This window comes from Pelobates fuscus, chromosome 8 (assembly GCF_036172605.1).
Source record: "Pelobates fuscus isolate aPelFus1 chromosome 8, aPelFus1.pri, whole genome shotgun sequence".
NCBI classification, from domain to species: domain Eukaryota; kingdom Metazoa; phylum Chordata; class Amphibia; order Anura; family Pelobatidae; genus Pelobates; species Pelobates fuscus.
This window is the reverse complement of record NC_086324.1, coordinates 168,531,297-168,546,730: the sequence shown is the minus strand read 5'-3', so window position 1 is coordinate 168,546,730 and position 15,434 is coordinate 168,531,297. Positions and strand designations below refer to the sequence as shown.

Genomic DNA, 15,434 nt, shown 5'->3' with positions numbered 1-15,434 from the left:
GTGTGTGCTGCCGTATTCTGCTTGTGTTATTTTTACTGTAATTGCTTTGTATCGTTGTATTTGTGCGTATATGAGCTATTATATTGTATATGTTCATTAGTAGTTTATGGTATCGTGTATGATACATATGAATGTGGGCTGTGTATGAGGGCTGCTTGTGGAATTGTGTGTAGATGGATATGTCACATTGTGTGTTAGGTAGTGTATGGGAGCTGTTTGGGGTTTTGCACGTGAGAGGCTGCATGTGGGATTGTGTGCATGTTTGTAGATTGTTAGTGGTGTTGCGTTTGTGGGGATTGTGTGTATGTTTGTGTGTGGGCTGTTCGTATTATGTGTATGAGGGGAGGCTTATTCTGCAGGTCTGTGTATATCTAGCAGTGTGGGTGGCTTCCCTGGGTTCCAGTGGGGACCAGCCTGGGCAGGTACAGGTCAAGGACAGGAGCTGCAACATCAGCTGTGGGCTGCTCTACTACAGTGTGGATTCCCATTCACAAGTGCTGAGATCACTTCCTCTAAGTGCTGCAATGCATAAATTGAGGATTGTCCATCACTACCTCTTTGTATTAGCAGATATCTGAAGTTTCACTGAGACTCCTGATAGGCCAGACCCTGTTTGGCTCTAGCAGCCTTGAGTGCCGTGGAAAGACACCTCGAGTGCCGTGTATGGCACTAGTGCCGTAGGTTGCCTACCCCTGTTATAGGGAGTGGGTATAGGAGGAGTTAGAGGTGGAGTTATAGGGAGTGGGTATAGGAGCAGTTAGAGGAGGAGTTATAGGGAGTGGGTATAGGAGCAGTTAGAGGAGGAGTTATAGAGGGTGGGTATAGGAACAGTTAGAGGAGGAGTTATAGGGAGTGGGTATATGAGCAGTTAGAGGAGGAGTTATAGTGAGTGGGTATAGGAACAGTTAGAGGTGGAGTTATAGGAAGTAGGTACAGGAGCAGTGAGAGGAGGAGTTATAGGGAGTGGGTATAGGTGTAGTTAGAGGAGGAGTTATAGGGAGTGGATATAGGAGCAGTTAGAGGAGGAGTTATAGGGAGTGGATATAGGAGCAGTTAGAGGAGGAGTTATAGGGAGTGGGTATAGGAGCAGTTAGAGGTGGAGTTATAGTGAGTGGTTATAGGAGCAGTTAGAGGAGGAGTTATAGGGAGCGGGTATAGGAGCAGTTAGAGGAGGAGTTATAGTGAGTGGTTATAGGAGCAGTTAGAGGAGGAGTTATAGGGAGTGGGTATAGGAGCAGTTAGAGGTGGAGTTATAGGCAGTGGGTATAGGAGCAGTTAGAGGAGGAGTTATAGGGAGTGGGTATAGGAGCAGTTAGAGGAGGAGTTATAGGGAGTGGGTAAAGGAGCAGTTAGAGGAGGAGTTATAGTGAGTGGGTAAAGGAGCAGTTAGAGGAGGAGTTATAGGGAGTGGGTATAGGAGCAGTTAGAGGAGGAGTTATAGGGAGTGGGTATAGGAGCAGTTAGAGGTGGAGTTATAGTGAGTGGGTATAGGAACAGTTAGAGGTGGAGTTATAGGGAGTGGGTATAGGAGCAGTTAGAGGAGGAGTTATAGGGAGTGGGTATAGGAGCAGTTAGATGAGGAGTTATAGGGAGTGGGTATAGGAGCAGTTAGAGGTGGAGTTATAGTGAGTGGGTATAGGAACAGTTAGAGGAGGAGTTATAGGGAGTGTGTATAGGAGCAGTTAGAGGTGGAGTTATAGGGAGTGGGTATAGGAGCAGTTAGAGGAGGAGTTATAGGGAGTGGGTATAGGAGCAGTTAGAGGAGGAGTTATAGTGAGTGGGTATAGGAACAGTTAGAGGTGGAGTTATAGGAAGTGGGTACAGGAGCAGTGAGAGGAGGAGTTATAGGGATTGGGTATAGGAGCAGTTAGAGGAGGAGTTATAGAGAGTGGGTATAGGAGCAGTTTCTGGAGGAGTTTTAGGGAGTGGGTATGGGAGCAGCTAGAGGTGGAGTTATAGAGGGTGGGCGTAGGAGCAGTTAGAGGAGGAATTATAGGAAGTGGGTTTAGGAGCAGTTAGACATGGAATTATAGGAAGTGGGCGTAGGAGCAGTTAGACCAGGAATTATAGAGAATGGGTTTAGGAGCAGTTAGACAAGGAATTATAGGAAGTGGGCGTAGGAGCAGGTATTATTATTATTTTATTATTATTGCAATTTATATAGCGCCAACAGATTCCGTAGCGCTTTACAATATTAAGAAGGGGATTTAACTATAAATAGGACAATTACAAATAAACTTACAGGAACAATAGGTTGAAGAGGACCCTGCTCGATCGAGCTTACATTCTATAGGAGGTGGGGTGTAAAACACATTAGGACAGGAATTTGCAATCAAATAAGGTGGACTGCCCTTTAGGAGAGGGCAAGAGACAGGTATGTGAGGTATTGGTTAGTCTTGGAGGCCATAAGCTTTCCTAAAGAGATGAGTTGTAAGGCACTTCTTAAAAGATGCAAGACTAGGGGAGAGTCTGATGGCGGTAGGCAGGCTATTCCATAGGAAGGGAGCCGCCCGCGAGAAGTCCTGCAAGCGCGAGTTGGCCGTACGAGTGCGGACAACGGACAGGAGGTGGTCATGGGCAGAGCGGAGAGACCGAGAAGGGACATACCTATGGATCTGTGATGAGATATAAGAGGGGCTAGAGTTGTTCAGTGCTTTATAGGTGTGAGTAAGTACCTTGAATTGACTCCTATAGCATACAGGAAGCCAATGTAAGGACTGGCAGAGGGGTGAGGTGTGAGAGAAACGACTAGAGAGGAAAATCAGTCTAGCAGCAGCGTTCATTACGGACTGTAGGGGTGCAGTACGGCTTTTGGGAAGACCAATCAGGAGAGGGTTACAGTAATCCATGCGGGAAATTACTAGAGCATGGACAAGCTCCTTGGTAGTATCTGGTGCAAGAAAGGGGCGGATGCGGGCTATGTTTTTAAGATGAAATCTACAGGATTTGGCAACATGCTGGATGTGAGGCTCAAAGGTGAGACCAGAGTCAAGTATGACGCCAAGACAGCGCGCTTGCAAGGATGGACTGATGTTGGTACCACAAACTTGAAGGGAGAGCGAAAGAGGAGGATCAGTATTAGGAGGAGGAAAGATAAGGAGCTCAGTTTTTGAGAGATTGAGTTTCAGAAAGCGGGAGGACATCCAGTCAGAGATGGAAGAAAGGCAAGCCGTGACACGTTGCAGGACGGCAGGGGAGAGGTCCGGGGAGGAGAGATATAGCTGGGTGTCATCAGCGTACAGGTGGTAGTGGAATCCAAAAGAGGTAATAAGTTTGCCAAGAGAGGCAGTATAAAGAGAAAATAGAAGGGGACCAAGGACGGAGCCTTGGGGGACTCCAACCGAGACAGGACGAGGGGAGGAGGTATCATTAGAGAAGGAGACACTGAATGAGCGTTGGGAGAGATAAGAGGAAAACCACGAGAGGACAGAGTCACAGAGACCAAGCGATTGAAGAGTTTGAAGAAGGAGAGCATGATCAACGGTGTCAAAGGCCGCTGAGAGGTCAAGAAGAATTAGTATGGAGTAGTGGCCTTTGGATTTAGCTGTGATTAGGTCGTTAGTGACTTTGATAAGGGCAGTCTCTGTAGAGTGGAGAGGGCGGAAGCCAGATTGAAGGGGGTCAAAGAGAGAGTTGGAATTGAGGAAATGAGACACACGGGTAAAGACAAGTCTTTCCAGAAGCTTTGAGGAAAAAGGGAGCAGGGATATGGGACGGTAGTTAGAGAGGGTGGATGGGTCGAGGGATGTTTTTTTTAGTATAGGCACTACAGTGGCATGTTTAAGGTCAGCAGGGACGATGCCAGAAGAGAGCGAGCAGTTGAAGATGTGTGTTAGAGAAGGCACGAGACAAGTGGAGAGAGATCTGATAAGGTGAGATGGGACAGGATCGAGCGGGCAAGTGGTGGGGCGAGAGGAGCAAAGAAGAGCAGCCACCTCTTGGTCAGTAGCTGGGGAGAATGTCTGAAGGGTAGGAAAGGCATGATCTATGTGTGGTTGAGAAACAGAAAGGCAAGGAGGGGAGAATTCTTTCCTTAGCTGTTCAATCTTGTCAGTGAAGTAACATGCAAAGTTATCAGAAGTAAGGTTAGTTTTGGGGGTGGCCACAGCAGGGCGAAGAAGAGAATTAAAGGTGTCAAAGAGACGCCTGGGGTTGCGGGAACATGAACTAATGAGAGAGGAAAAATAGGACTGTTTGGCAAGGGCAAGGGCTGCACTGTACGAACACAATATGAATCTATAATGGAGAAAGTCTGCCTGGGTGCGGGACTTCCTCCAGGAGCGTTCAGCACAACGGGAGCATCTTTGCAGGTAGCGTGTTGATTTAGTATGCCATGGTTGGGGGCGGGTCCTCCTCGAGGTGCTTGTTTGGAGTGGCGCTGCAGTGTTCAAGGCAGATGTAAGAGTAGAGTTATATATGGAGATGGCCAGTGAAGGACAGGAGAGGGAAGGGATGGACAGCAGTTGTGAATCAATGTCAGCTGACAACTGTTGGAGATCAAGAGAATTAAGGTCCCTCCTGAGTTGAGGGGGGTTAGGCTGAGGTTGTTGGGTGAGGGGGTACGCAAGAGCAAATGATAAGAGGTGGTGATCAGAGAGTGGATATGGAGTGTGCAGATATTAGTTACTGTACATGCATAAGTGAAGATTAGGTCAAGGATATTGCCAGCTACATGGGTGGGAGAATTTGCCCACTGTGATAGCCCGAGGGAGGAAGTAATTGAAAGTAGTTTAGTGGCTGCAGAGGTCAAAGGTGGGTTTATAGGAATATTGAAGTCCCCGAGAATTAGGGATGGAATGTTAGAAGAGAGGAAATAGGGTAGCCAGGCAGCAAAGTTGCTAAAAAAGTTGGTAGACGAGGATTTATAGGAAGTGGGTGTAGGAGCAGGTAGACGAGGAATTATAGGAAGTGGGCGTAGGAGCAGTTAGACCAGGAATTATAGGAAGTGGGTTTAGGAGCAGTTAGACAAGGAATTATAGGGAGTGGGCTTATGAGCAGGTAGAGGAGCAGTTATAGGGAGTGGGCATAGAAGCAATTAGAGGAGGGGTTATTAGGAGCGGATATATGGGTAGTAACGGGAGGGGTTAGAAGGAGGGGTATAGAAGCAGTTAGAGACGTAGTTATATGAAGTTGGTATAGGAATAATTAGAGGAGGGGTTATTAGGAGCGGATATAGGGGTAGTAACGGGAGGGGTATAGAAGGAGGGGTATAGAAGCAGTTAGAGACGTAGTTATATGAAGTTGGTATAGGAATAATTAGAGGAGGGGTTATTAGGAGCGGATATAGGGGTAGTAACGGGAGGGGTTAGAAGGAGGGGTATAGAAGCAGTTAGAGACGTAGTTATATGAAGTTGGTATAGGAATAATTAGAGGAGGGGTTATTAGGAGCGGATATATGGGTAGTAACGGGAGGGGTTAGAAGGAGGGGTATAGAAGCAGTTAGAGACGTAGTTATATGAAGTTGGTATAGGAATAATTAGAGGAGGGGTTATAAGGAGCGGATATAGGGGTAGTAACGGGAGGGGTATAGAAGCAGTTAGAGACGTAGTTATATGAAGTTGGTATAGGAATAATTAGAGGAGGGGTTATTAGGAGCGGATATATGGGTAGTAACGGGAGGGGTTAGAAGGAGGGGTATAGAAGCAGTTAGAGACGTAGTTATATGAAGTTGGTATAGGAATAATTAGAGGAGGGGTTATTAGGAGCGGATATAGGGGTAGTAACGGGAGGGGTTAGAAGGAGGGGTATAGAAGCAGTTAGAGACGTAGTTATATGAAGTTGCTAGAGGAATAATTAGAGGAGGGGTTATTAGGAGCGGATATAGGGGTAGTAACGGGAGGGGTATAGAAGCAGTTAGAGACGTAGTTATATGAAGTTGCTATAGGAATAATTAGAGGAGGGGTTGTTACATGGGACAGGATATTAATTGTTTATCCCATGGAAAGTTATTTATTTCTATAAACAGTTCTCCTACTTCTGTCAGGAGATTATTCAATGTACACACATCCCTTCTGTAAAGTAATAATTTCACACGTGTGAATATTTGTAATAATGGGTTAATTTTCGAGTTGTGGGTGAGAAGTATTATTGGTTACAGTTAGGTGGCTGAGAATTAGAGAAATAAGGTTAAGGGAACCCACGAAGCTCCGTAAGACTGCAGCTCGTTGGGGGCACAAAGCTCTCTGTCTGAGCTCAGCCCTGCAATGCAGAGCTTCCTTCTCTCAGCAATAGAGAAGGTGGTGAGCGTGCTCAGCGGAACCCTGGTAAGAATCAGCTTGACTACTTACAATTACAGTGAACTGTAGTGGTTATGGTGCTCGGAGTGTTCTTAAAGCTTTAGGGTACAGGGTAAGACAGTACCTACCTTTATCATGCTGAACTACCCACCTTTAAGTCCTGCTCACTCTAGCCCTCCCTAATCCCCCTGAAATCACCCACAATTACAGTACTTGGTACCTCCTACCATTATAGCGCGGTAATGGCGAATGTCTTTATAAATGGCGTTAGAATGTCGCCCGCTCTTTAACCCCTTAAGGACCAATAAGTCTTCTGGAATAAAAGGGAATCATGACATGTCACACACGTCATGTGTCCTTAAAGGGTTAAAACATGTTTTTGACAATTTTGCTACAATATATCCTTAATGTATTTGAATAGCCCACAGTTGGCATTAAAACTTGTATTGATAAAGCGGACGCTATGTATTGCTAGTAGGGAACTGAGCATGTTAATATAAAGTGGCTGATTGCAGTGATTGTTGCTTGCAGGAGATTTGTCTGTCGATGCCAGTTTGGGATCAGCACACACAGTGTCTGTAATTACTGACACATCACATTTACTGGTTCTGTTGGGAGATGGGGGTATAAATCTTCTGGCAGTCAGGAGAAATCTTGTGTTTAGAAATGCACTCCTGTTTGCCTCCAAGGTTCAAAGCAAAAATCAAAGCTGAAGCATAAAAATTGCTTATGTTTGTTTTGTTAAAATTCGGTTTTTAAATGGTTTAGCATCTTTTAGCATTTACAAGGAGCATTGATGGCTGAAGTATTGAGACCTGAATGTTTTTTAACATATAAATGATACTGTCGGACAGCACACAAAAAGCGACGGAACGTTATTGATTAGTTAATCACAGGGATTCCTTTGAGACCCGTACCATGATTAATTAATTAAATTCAATCTTGCCACATGTAGCTTCCTATCGCTAGTAATGTGCCAGTTCAGCATTCAGCATGTGGGATTTATAGCATTATTGAAGTTTAAGCACCAACGTGTTCCGCAGCGCTGTACAATGGGTCGACAAGAAGAACTTTTAAATAATTCACAATGTACATAGGCTTTCATCAACAGGGGCCCAATAAATTAAGCTTACACCTTTCAACGCCGTTAGAATGACCATAACACATTATGATTTATTGCAAGGAGTTCCCCGCACACAGTGTATTATAACTGCAGCTATAAGGTTATGGGGTAAGGAGATCCCATGTCTCCCTGCACACAGTGTATTATAACTGCAGCTATAAGGTTATGGTGTAACGAGGTCCCCTGTCTTCCAGCACACACAGTGTATTATAACTGCAGCTATAAGGTTATGGTGTAAAGAGGTCCCCTGTCTCCCCGCACACAGTGTATTATAACTGCAGCTATAAGGTTATGGTGTAACGAGGTCCCCTGTCTTCCAGCACACACAGTGTATTATAACTGCAGCTATAAGGTTATGGTGTAAAGAGGTCCCCTGTCTCCCCGCACACAGTGTATTATAACTGCAGCTATAAGGTTATGGGGTAAGGAGATCCCCTGTCTCCCTGCACACAGTGTATTATAACTGCAGCTATAAGGTTATGGTGTAACGAGGTCCCCTGTCTTCCAGCACACACAGCGTATTATAACTGCAGCTATAAGGTTATGGTGTAAAGAGATCCCGTGTCTCCCCGCACACAGTGTATTATAACTGCAGCTATAAGGTTATGGTGTAAGGAGGTCCCCTGTCTCCCCGCACACAGTGTATCATAACTGCAGCAATAAGGTTATGGTGTGAGGAGGTCCCCTGTCTCCCCGCACACAGTGTATTATAACTGCAGCTATAAGGTTATGGTGTAACGAGGTCCCCTGTCTTCCAGCACACAGTGTATTATAACTGCAGCTATAAGGTTATGGTGTAAGGAGGTCCCCTGTGTCCCCGCACACAGTGTATTATAACTGCAGCTATAGGGTTATGGTGTAAGGAGGTCCCCTGTCTCCCCGCACACAGTATATTATAACTGCAGCTATAAGGTTATAGTGTAAGGAGGTCCCCTGTCTCCCCGCACACAGTGTATTATAACTGCAGCTATAAGGTTATGGTGTAAGGAGGTCCCCTGTGTCCCCGCACACAGTGTATTATAACTGCAGCTATAAGGTTATGGTGTAAGGAGGTCCCCTGTCTCCCTGCACACAGTATATTATAACTGCAGCTATAAGGTTATGGTGTAAGGAGGTCCCCTGTCTCCCCGCACACAGTGTATTATAACTGCAGCTATAAGGTTATGGTGTAAGGAGGTCCCCTGTCTCCCTGCACACAGTGTATAATAATTGCAGCTATAAGGTTATGGTGTATGGAGGTCCCCTATCTCCCCGCACACAGTGCATTATAACTGCAGCTATAAGGTTATGGTGTAAGGAGGTCCCCTGTCTCCCGGCACACAGTGTATTATAACTGCAGCTATAAGGTTATGGTGTAAGGAGTTCCCCTGTCTCCCCGCACACAGTGTATTATAACTGCAGCTATAAGGTTATGGTGTAAGGAGGTCCCCTGTTTCCCCGCACACAGTGTATTATAACTGCAGCCATAAGGTTATGGTGTAAGGAGGTCCCCTGTCTCCCTGCACACAGTGTATTATAACTGCAGCTATAAGGTTATGGTGTAAGGAGGTCCCCTGTCTCCCTGCACACAGTGTATTATAACTGCAGCTATAAGGTTATGGTGTAAGCAGGTCCCCTGTCTCCCCGCACACAGTGTATTATAACTGCAGCTATAAGGTTATGGTGTAAGCAGGTCCCCTGTCTCCCCGCACACAGTGTATTATAACTGCAGCTATAAGGTTATGGTGTAAGGAGGTCCCCTGTCTCCCGGCACACAGTGTATTATAACTGCAGCTATAAGGTTATGGTGTATGGAGGTCCCCTGTCTCCCCGCACACAGTGTATTATAACTGCAGCTATAAGGTTATGGTGTAACGAGGTCCCCTGTCTCCCCTCACACAGTGTATCATAACTGCAGCTATAAGGTTATGGTGTAACGAGGTCCCCTGTCTTCCAGCACACACAGTGTATTATAATTGCAGCTATAAGGTTATGGTGTATGGAGGTCACCTGTCTCCCCGCACACAGTGCATTATAACTGCAGCTATAAGGTTATGGTGTAAGGAGGTCCCCTGTCTCCCCGCACACAGTGTATTATAATTGCAGCTATAAGGTTATGGTGTAAGGAGGCCCCCTGTCTCCCCGCACACAGTGTATTATAACTGCAGCTATAAGGTTATGGTGTAAGGAGGCCCCCTGTCTCCCCGCACACAGTGTATTATAACTGCAGCTATAAGGTTATGGTGTAAAGAGGTCCCCTGTCTCCCCGCACACAGTGTATTATAACTGCAGCTATAAGGTTATGGTGTAAGGAGAATTTTGGGTAATGCCCTGCTATTCAGATTTAGTTTTCAGGTTATCTGCATCCAGATACACCTGGAACTGTGTCAGGCAGCACAACACAAAAGCATTAGTCGCTTGCTCTGTTAAACGGGCCCTAGGATCCTGCATAGAGCGTTGGAGCAGGGAGTGTGGTGCACAACCATTTATACAAACTGTGAATGGAGCCGTCACCAACTGCAGTATCATTGCCATCAGTATATGCGTCAGATCATCCTATGCTATGTGATGTGCAGGGGTTAATTGGATAAGATCAGATCCTATAGACCAGAATTAGAGATTTGTGAAGAATTGTTCTGGTCTGCGAGGAGCTGCACCCGCAGGAACGATAATGGGAAGTATCTTTTTATCTTAATTCTTAACTTAGTTTTTGTATATTTACCCAGAGTCCTAGACAAACAAAATATTCCAGAGACAGATAAACCTCAAGGGGTATTGGATAATCATTAAATATTACCAATATTTCTATAAAATATTAATTATTAAATGAAACTTTAAAATGAACTTAGTTACCTGGAGTTATAACAAACGAGTCGTTTTGTCGCTTGCTGAGTGAATGCTGTCCTATATGTTTTTTTATGGTAACGTGCTTGGCAGTGATGGGGTTAAATCTATTGATAACAGTCCTGGCAGAGCGATAGGGCATTTATCGGGCTCAGTGACAGGAGATAGCTAAAGGCTGGTGCCCTAAAGGAGTTGTATTACAATATTTAATCCCTGGGGGGCAGGCAGACAGTGATTAGCTTCAGGTCAGGGAGAGCTGACAAGTCCTTCGAAGCACATCTCATGTCGTGGACTCTGGGTACAGATATAGCTCTGATTTAAAGAGACACTGCGCACAGATCTCTTGTTTTTTAAATGCTTTACAATTTGTTTTTATATTTTGTCGACATTGAATTCGAAATAAAAATGAAATTGCAAAAAAAATATATAAATGTATAAAAGCAATGGTAGACTGCAGTGTTTGCGGTGGATGTGGCAATACCCAGTGACTATAACATCAGGAAGACGGAACTTGAGAATGTAGACAAAAGCAAGGACTAAAAGCAGAGTTAGACAGGATGTGGACAGTGAAGGCAGTAGTAGTCCAAGTTGTGACAGGAGAACCCAGGGCTGTAACTTCAACAGATTCCAGGTGGGAAATCTGAGATCGCTGTCCAGAAGAGTGTAGTACTAACTAATATACTGCAGACTCCCAGGCCACTGGTGGACCCGGACATGAGGAATACACAGAAACACTTCTCTGAATCCCAGGGTTCTGATTTTTTCAGACCGAGGATCGGCTAATGTTTCTCAGCCAATTCCTGATCTCTAATGTTGTCCTGCTGCAAGGCGTATGCACAGATGATCACTAGATCCACATGCTGCTGGTCACACAATTACAGTGTACTCTCAACCAGGCTAATCGTGATATAGAAAGGGTAGTAGATACCTGGAATAGCCTTACATTAGAAGCAGTAATGACTAACAGTGATATAGAAAGGGTAGTAGATACCTGGAATAGCCTTCCAGTGGAAGCAGTGAAGACTAACTGTGATATAGAAAGGGTAGTAGATACATGGAACAGCCTTCCAGTGGGAGCAGTAACAGTGATTTGGAAAGGGTAGTAGATACCTGGAATAACCTTCCAGTAGAAGCAGTAACAGTGATATAGAAAGGGTAGTAGATACATGGAATAACCTTCCAGTAGAAGCAGTAACAGTGATATAGAAAGGGTAGTAGATACATGGAATAACCTTCCAGTAGAAGCAGTAACAGTGATATAGAAAGGGTAGTAGATACATGGAATAACCTTCCAGTGGGAGCAGTAACAGTGATATAGAAAGGGTAGTAGACACCTGGAATAACCTTCCAGTAGAAGCAGTAACAGTGATATAGAAAGGGTAGTAGACACCTGGAATAACCTTCCAGTAGAAGCAGTAACAGTGATATAGAAAGGGTAGTAGATACCTGGAATAACCTTCCAGTGGGAGCAGTAACAGTGATATGGAAAGGGTAGTAGATACCTGGAATAACCTTCCAGTAGAAGCAGTAACAGTGATATAGAAAGGGTAGTAGATACCTGGAATAGCCTTCCAGTAGAAGCAGTAACAGTGATATGGAAAGGGTAGTAGATAACTGTAATAGCCTTTAATAAATTATTGTCTAAGTTAACAAATAAAAGAACATTGATATATATTTAAAACTGTTTCAGAAGAAATGATAAATGTTCAGTATACGGTAATTATCGGTTGCCATGGTGTAAATACTTTCGAGTAATTTTATTGCAAACAGTTGAAAAAAAACCCAAGAATAAAGTGTCATGGTTTTCCGATCTCCTGCATAAACCCTAATTATATCTATTTACGCAGACCATACGCATGTTGTAAAGTTAAAAATATGTCAGAATGGATCATTTTCAGTGTCCGAGATTGGGGAAGTCAACCTTGATTATCTCTAATTATTCCAATTATGGAATTATTATCTATAAATGGTGGAATTTATTATATATAGAATATATTGCGATATCTCTATGTCGAGTTATTCTCCTGTTCTGTTAGTTATTTATTCGCGTGTTGTATATATTGTTGGTTTGGGTTCAGGAATTTGGCGTTGTTAACTTATAAAAGAGGTGCAATATGGCCCCCTGGGTTCCCACCAAAATGTAACACCACTGCTGCAGAGGCAATGTTTCAGACAGGGGCTAATATATAAAGAAGCACATCAATTCTGTTTTATACAGAAAAAATAGCGCGTGTTAAAAAGACACCAAGAATTCTAAAAAAGGTATTCAGACACATATACATGTATATAACTTTAAAAATAAAAAAATCATTTAAAATCTAATCTAATGTCACGCCAAATTACATTTTAAATATTATTATTATTAAATATATTATTATTAAATGTTATTGCAGCGCTGTACAATGTAAGCCTGGTGGGTCATTAACACGGTGTAATGTATTTAGTCACAGTGATAACACTGAAGATTGCAGGCTGAGCCTGTGAGCTTGCAATCTAGTATTTGTAGGACTTTTATGTAATTTCTAGATAAGGTGTCCATGTGATTTTACCTTTCTACAACCAGGCAGGAAATAAAAAAAAAACGAGACACTGTTGTTATGTAGCAGACGTGCCTGGAGTTTACGATCACATTAACCCATTGGATAATAGTTACCGTACTAGAGCAATTTATTCCAGTGCTCGGGAAAAGGCTCAAAAATATGTCACGTGATCCCCACCCCCACCCTTTCCACAATCGAGCTCAGTCGCTTTCTCCTTTCCCCACTCCCTGACCTCGCTCTGTTGATGCTACCTGCCCCGGCACTGACTTGACAACGATGCCTTCCGTGTCCGTCTTCTGTAAAGGAGCCATGCTGATCAGCAGGTGAGTCGCAGCGGCACTTGCAGGTGCTGAGCGTGGAGAGCCGAGCAGATGTTGGGCATTTGTCTAGTGGAGATATAAGACGGAGGGAAGGCAAACACATCTGTTCATCTGGCTGCGTATCTGGTGGAGAGCTCGCTCCGGGCTGCTTCACTGCTCTGGTTACAGTGTTATACTGATACTGCTGCACTGCCCTGGGTATAGCGTTATACTGATACTGCTTTACTGTGTATAGTGTTATACTGATACTGCTGCACTGCCCTGGGTATAGTGATATACTGATACTGCTTCACTGCCCTGGGTATAGTGTTATACTGATACTGCTGCACTGCCCTGGGTATAGTGTTATACTGATACTGCTGCACTGGATATAGTGTTATACTGATACTGCTGCACTGCCCTGGGTATAGCGTTATACTGATACTGCTTTACTGTGTATAGTGTTATACTGATACTGCTGCACTGCCCTGGGTATAGTGATATACTGATACTGCTTCACTGCCCTGGGTATAGTGTTATACTGATACTGCTGCACTGGATATAGTGTTATACTGATACTGCTTCACTGGGTATAGTGTTATACTGATACTGCTTCACTGCCCTGGGTATAGAGGTCTAATTATATTATTTCACTGTCCTGGGTATAGTGTTATAATGATATTATTTCACTGTCCTGGGTATAGCGTTATACTGATACTGCTTCACTGGGTATAGTGTTATACTGATACTGCTTCACTGCCCTGGGTATAGTGTTATACTGATTTTGCTTCACTGCCCTGGGTATAGAGTTATAATGATATTATTTCACTGTCCTGGGTATAGTGTTATACTGATACTGCTTCACTGCCCTGGGTATAGTGTCATACTGATACTGCTTCACTTCCCTGGGTATAGTGTTATACTGATATTATTTCACTGCCCTGGGTATAGTGTTACACTGATATTGCTTCACTGCCCTGGGTATGGTGTTATACTGATAGTGCTTCACTGCCCTGGGTATAGTGTTATACTGATATTGCTTCACTGTCCTGGGTATAGTGTTACACTTTTATTGCTTCACTGCCCTGGGTATAGTGTTATACTGATATTGCTTCACTGCCCTGGGTATAGTGTTACACTGATGTTGCTTCACTGCCCTGGGTATAGTGTTATAATGATATTATTTCACTGTCCTGGGTATAGTGTTATAATGATATTATTTCACTGCCCTGGGTATAGTGTTATACTGATATTGCTTCACTGACCTGGTTATAGTGTTATACTGATATTGCTTCACTGCCCTGGGTATAGTGTTATACTGATATTGCTTCACTGCCCTGGGTATAGTGTTACACTGATGTTGCTTCACTGCCCTGGGTATAGTGTTATAATGATATTATTTCACTGCCCTGGGTATAGTGTTATAATGATATTATTTCACTGCCCTGGGTATAGTGTTATAATGATATTATTTCACTGCCCTGGGTATAGTGTTATACTGATATTGCTTCACTGCCCTGGGTATAGTGTTACACTGATGTTGCTTCACTGCCCTGGGTATAGTGTTATAATGATATTATTTCACTGCCCTGGGTATAGTGTTATAATGATATTATTTCACTGCCCTGGGTATAGTGTTATAATGATATTATTTCACTGCCCTGGGTATAGTGTTATACTGATATTGCTTCACTGACCTGGTTATAGTGTTATACTGATATTGCTTCACTGCCCTGGGTATAGTGTTATAATGATATTATTTCACTGCCCTGGGTATGGTGTTATACTGATATTATTTCACTGCCCTGGGTATAGTGTTATAATGATATTATTTCACTGCCCTGGGTATAGTGTTACACTGATATTGCTTCACTGCCCTGGGTATAGTGTTATAATGATATTATTTCACTGCCCTGGGTATAGTGTTATAATGATATTATTTCACTGCCCTGGGTATAGTGTCATACTGATACTGCTTCACTTCCCTGGGTATAGTGTTATAATGATATTATTTCACTGCCCTGGGTATAGTGTTATAATGATATTATTTCACTGCCCTGGGTATAGTGTCATACTGATACTGCTTCACTTCCCTGGGTATAGTGTTATAATGATATTATTTCACTGCCCTGGGTATAGTGTTACACTGATATTGCTTCACTGCCCTGGGTATAGTGTTATAATGATATTATTTCACTGCCCTGGGTATGGTGTTATACTGATATTGCTTCACTGCCCTGGGTATAGTGTTACACTGATGTTGCTTCACTGCCCTGGGTATAGTGTCATACTGATACTGCTTCACTTCCCTGGGTATAGTGTTATAATGATATTATTTCACTGTCCTGGGTATAGTGTTACACTGATATTGCTTCACTGCCCTGGGTATAGTGTTATACTGATATTATTTCAC

At 43.5% G+C, this 15,434-nt stretch overlaps 1 protein-coding gene across 2 annotated transcripts in view; it reads left to right on the top strand.

Moving 5' to 3' along the window:
- The window catches only part of LOC134571999 (syntaxin-binding protein 4-like), a 78,054-nt gene that overhangs the window by 25,611 nt on the left and 37,009 nt on the right, over positions 1–15,434 (top strand). The window contains exon 1 of one of the 2 annotated variants that reach the window (XM_063430747.1): positions 12,917–13,045. The exons of the other annotated variant lie outside the window; for it this stretch is intronic. Coding sequence (XP_063286817.1) covers positions 12,999–13,045 — 47 coding nt within the window. The 5' untranslated portion in view covers positions 12,917–12,998. Of the gene's footprint in view, positions 1–12,916; positions 13,046–15,434 lie in introns of those variants that run through there. 2 annotated transcript variants of the gene reach the window in all.